The 4,717-nt window shown below is 33.5% G+C and overlaps 1 protein-coding gene and 1 pseudogene across 1 annotated transcript; one reads left to right on the forward strand and one right to left on the reverse strand.

The window, feature by feature from the left end:
- Positions 1–211: 211 nt before the first annotated feature.
- LOC108488269 (uncharacterized) lies at positions 212–1,464 on the reverse strand. The gene is made up of 2 exons (XM_017792558.1): positions 1,384–1,464; positions 212–1,102 (listed from the first exon to the last, which is right to left on the reverse strand). The coding sequence occupies exons 1-2, from the start codon at positions 1,462–1,464 to the stop codon at positions 212–214; spliced, it is 972 nt and encodes a 323-aa protein (XP_017648047.1).
- Positions 1,465–2,914: 1,450 nt separating this feature from the next.
- LOC108488931 (uncharacterized) lies at positions 2,915–3,928 on the forward strand (annotated as a pseudogene).
- Positions 3,929–4,717: the final 789 nt, after the last annotated feature.

Raw genomic sequence — 4,717 nt, forward strand, 5'->3', positions numbered from 1 at the left:
AGGATGTGTTCTTATCCTCTAATAGAAGCTAGTTAGCTCATGCCCTTTGTTCCCAATACATTTCATCTTTATCAATCTCCATATTGAGTCGGATCTTAGTATCAATCAGCTTTTCCATAGTGATATCTTCTCTGTCGCTTGCCATTAATTCTTCAAGGTCCTTTGTGAGCCTGTTCTTTAAACCAACTCGTTCTTTCTTTATTGCACTCGCCTATCTCACTAGGCTAAATTTTAGCCTATCTAGTTTTTCGCATATAGATCCATCCGAAGACTCCCATGCTATTCTAACCTCTTGTTCGAAAGATTCCTCCATTATCCACCATGCTTCGAATTTGAAACTTTGGCTTCTATTACTACTTTTCCCACTGTTAGTACTTATAAGTAAGGGGTAGTGATCTGAAATCGTATGTGTTAAATGATGAATAGTTCCATTTGGAAAAAGTTGCATCCATTTCTCATTTGCCACGCCTCTATTAAGTCTTTCTTTAATATTTGTTTCCGGTAAGTTTCCACCCTCACATGTGAACCAAACCCCCATGTAACCCACGTCCATTAATTGACATTCATTAAGAACTTCGCGAAAAGCTTCCATTCTTTTTTCTTCCCTCGATTGACCTCTACTTTTTTCAAAAAAATACATTATTTCATTAAAATAGCCACAAACTAGACAAGGATGGTTTTGATCTTTACCCAATTGCCTTAATAAATTCCATGAGGCATTCTTGTCCTGAACATAAGGCGAACCATAGAATCCAGTAAATCTCCATTTTTCATTGAAATTTTCGTCCTTTACCATTACATCAATATGATTTCTTGAGAAATTTTTAAGAACTACAGTAATTCCTGTTTTCCACGCCATACAAATTCCCCCTCTAGAACCTTCTGCTCCTACATCAATTCCATTCTCAAAACCATATCTCCTCTGAAATTTTTCCATGCGCTTTCCATCAATTTTGGTCTCCATAAAGAAAACCATCTGGGGCTTATGTTGCTTCAGCAAATACCAAAGCCTTCGTGTTGCCCGTGGACTCCCCAATCCACAGATATTCCAGCATATGGTTTTCATTGTGCCCGGTCGGCATGCCTCTTGGCAGCCGCCGATCTATATTGATGAAAATCATAACTCTGGGGGAAATATTCATCCGAAAAAATTGTATTGTCTGTAGTTTGACTTTCTTTGCCCTCATACTGTATTCTTTTTGTTTCATCTTCACGAGAGAATCCTAGGTCATCTCCTTTAAAAGCAATCTCTTCTGCTTTCCTTTTCCTCAATATACTTTCGCCATTATAAGCATCTACCCCTCTTTCTATCTCGACTCGCTTCCAACTCACTTTCCTTGCTTATTTCAGAATTCTTGTAGAATTTTTAATTACACCAGTCACCTTATCTTCAGTATCTATTTTACCCTCCTGCAACTTCAATGCTAGCTCTTTCTCTGTGTCTTGTGAATTAGCTTGGGACATAACATTATTTTCGTTCACTTGTAAATTTAATTTAGGGAAAATCTCAGTATTTCCTACTTATAAACATTGGGGTTGCATCTTTTTTGAACTGGCCTTAAATACTAAACTCTCTCTTCCAACTAATTTTAATTCTGCTTTCAAAGCTAGTGAAAAAGGAGGATCAATTATGATTTTGTTTCTTTCTTCAGGTGTGAACTCTTGGCACTCCATGAGCCCATGCCCTATCCTTCCACAACCTAAACAGAATGTAGGTAATTTTTCATATTTAAAAGGAATCCAGGACTTACTTTGATTTTCTGTTGAGACGAAAATACCCCTTCGCAAGGGTTTTTGCACATCTAGCTTGACTCTCAGCCGACAGAATTCCCCGTTTATTTCGGATCTGAAAACGCCTCCAAAAGTAACCCCTACAGCATGTATCAAATCTTTTTTATCAAATTCTGGAGAACATGGTCCAATCTTAATCCAAAAAAGGGATGAATTAAGTCAAATTTGACTTCTTTCTATTGATCTATCCAACCGATCAAAAATTATTAAATTTTTCCGGAATAGCCATGGCTGCCCCTCCATAATTAATTCCAAATCTTCTTCACTTTCAAACATGATCAAAAATAGATTTTGTCCTTCCAATTTAATCTCGAACTTCTTTCTTGTCTTCCAAATACTTTTCATCTGTGCCCGAAAACTATCTGGATTATAGAATTTCTTCGTCCATATTGTGCACAACAAGGTAGGTTTTTCACTTGGTACCACCATCGAACTTTTGACTGATAATTGGATTAATTCCTCCGCCAGAAGAGAGATCTCATCTCCTTTAAAACCCTTTGCGCCACCACTCTCCTCCATCCTAAGCCACAGAAATCTGTTCTCTCTAGGATACTAAGCAAATCACTCTTGACTAGGGTTTTATTTTTTAAGGCGGTTGTAATTTTATTTGCCTCTTTAGAGTTGTGTTTTTTGTTTCATTTTTTTAGTCATATGAATCGCAATTGTGAATTTATATGATATTTCTAGTATTGAAAACACCTATCAATCCATGCAACTCTTCTATTTTCTTTCTTTATTTGCAGCTATTTGTTAAAAAGAAGCATATAAATTTTAGAGAAATCAATAAGAAAAATTGTTAACAATAATTGGCATGTAAAATTTGTTGATTTTTCTTATATATTAGTTGAATATTGTATTTATTATTTATTTATTTCAATTTTAAAAATATATTTTGAATTATTTTAAATTATTAAGAAATTTTATATTTATCAAATTTACTTTAAAACTATTAGAGTTTCATTATAGTTAAATGTTTTATTTAGGATGTAATTAGATAGATTATATAAAAGTTCATTAAATACATATATTTTTCTTTAATAAATTTTTAATTCTTCTCGATCTTCTTTAAGAAATTAAAAAAAATATTTCCTTTAATTTTGTCTCTCACGAAAGCGAGGGAAAAATGGTATTTTACTTCAAAGCCAGGCCACAAGCTGGCGATTAAACCATTTTCATGGGTCTTGACAAGTACGAGAAAGAGGAGCTCATCAAATATGGCTTCATGGAAGATCTTGTTCCATGTGGATAAGATGTATTCTGCCCATGTTTATTTAAGACTTAAAAAGGGTGAAACCATTGATGATATAAGCGAAGGTGTTGTCGAAGATTGTGCTGCTGGAAAACGTCAGTGACCATCGTTGGTCGGTGGCACGCCGGTGATAATCACAAAGAAATAGAGCAGAGTAATAGCGACAATAATTAAGGCATGAAAAAGAGGAAAACAAAAGTAATTTGAATGATGCTTTCGTTAAGAGATAAAAAAAATATTTTTAAATTACACCCGCATCTTATTTATATATCAACATTTTAGTCCCTAACTAATTAACTAAGCAACAACTTTTAGTTGGATTTATAAACCAACCAGTAACCAACACCAGCCTTTGAACATGTGCTCAGCTTGTTAAAGCTAATTCCATCCAAGGCAAGAAGGTGAATAGTATTGATGTTGTTTACACTCCATTGTCCAATTTGAAGAAAACTCCTTCGATGGATGTTGGCCAAGTTGGCTTTCACAATTCCAAGATGGTTCGGACTGTGAGAGAGGAGAAGCGGATACATGAGATAGTTAACAGGTTGAACAAGACTAAAGTGGAAAGGAAACCTGATTTGAAAGCTAAGAAAGAAGCAGTTTATGCAGCGGAAAAAACCCAGAGAAAGCAACAGCTGAAGGAAAAAAAACGCCGAGAGGAGATGCAAAGGCTTGAAAAGGAAAGAGAAGCAGAAATAAGAAGCTACGACAATCTGATGGTCCCTGAAAAGATGACATCAAACAAACAAATTGCAGCGACGAACAAGTCTTTCCAGGAAGTAGAAGAGGATTTTATGTGAATATTTCATCGCTAATTACGATTCTTCTTGCTTTCCATCAAAGACTAGTTATTTCTTTTTCATTGCAAGCTTGAGTTATTTGCCTCCATTAAGTCGGTTCACTCAGGATTTCAACCCCCGTCATTTTGGGTGAGATGAACTTCTATAAAATATGATTCAACCTCCATTGTTGAATAAATAAATAATAAATTTAAATACATAATAAAAATTAAATCTAAAAATTTAACTTAATATTATTTAAATTCTAATTAAACCTCAAAATTCATATTTGTTTTCACTAAAAAGCTCATAATTAAGAGTCAGATCTTCCATCGATATGAAGACATCTCAACCTAAAAATAACTAAATTACATCTAAAAATTCATTGCAAGTCAATTAATTTTAGAACTTAAAATTGACAAATTCGATAAATGAAATTTAATAACTTTCACCCAATCCTGTATCATTAATAAAAAATATATCCAAAATATAGAATAAATAAATAATAAAATAATAAAATTTAATAAATACAATATTGAGATTATATATATATATAATAAAAATAAAGCCTAAAAATCGAATCCAATATGATTTAAACTTGAATTAAAGCCCAAAACTCTCTCATAATTTCCTGTAATAATCCCATCCAAAAATTCTGCTCGCGTAGTCTTCAATAAAATAATCATAACTTGAGCTTCCAAACTTGAAATCGAGTGATTCAAAGTGCATTGCGAAGATAAGAGACAGATCTTCGATTGATATGTGACATATCAACTAAAAAAATGTTTGGATCCTATCCAAAAACTCATTGCAAGTTATCAGATTTTTTGAATTTGAAAATTGCCACCTTCAATGAATAGAATTTAATAAATTTCATCCTATCCGTGCATGTATCAAG

Source organism: Gossypium arboreum, chromosome 10, assembly GCF_025698485.1.
Source record: "Gossypium arboreum isolate Shixiya-1 chromosome 10, ASM2569848v2, whole genome shotgun sequence".
NCBI classification, from domain to species: domain Eukaryota; kingdom Viridiplantae; phylum Streptophyta; class Magnoliopsida; order Malvales; family Malvaceae; genus Gossypium; species Gossypium arboreum.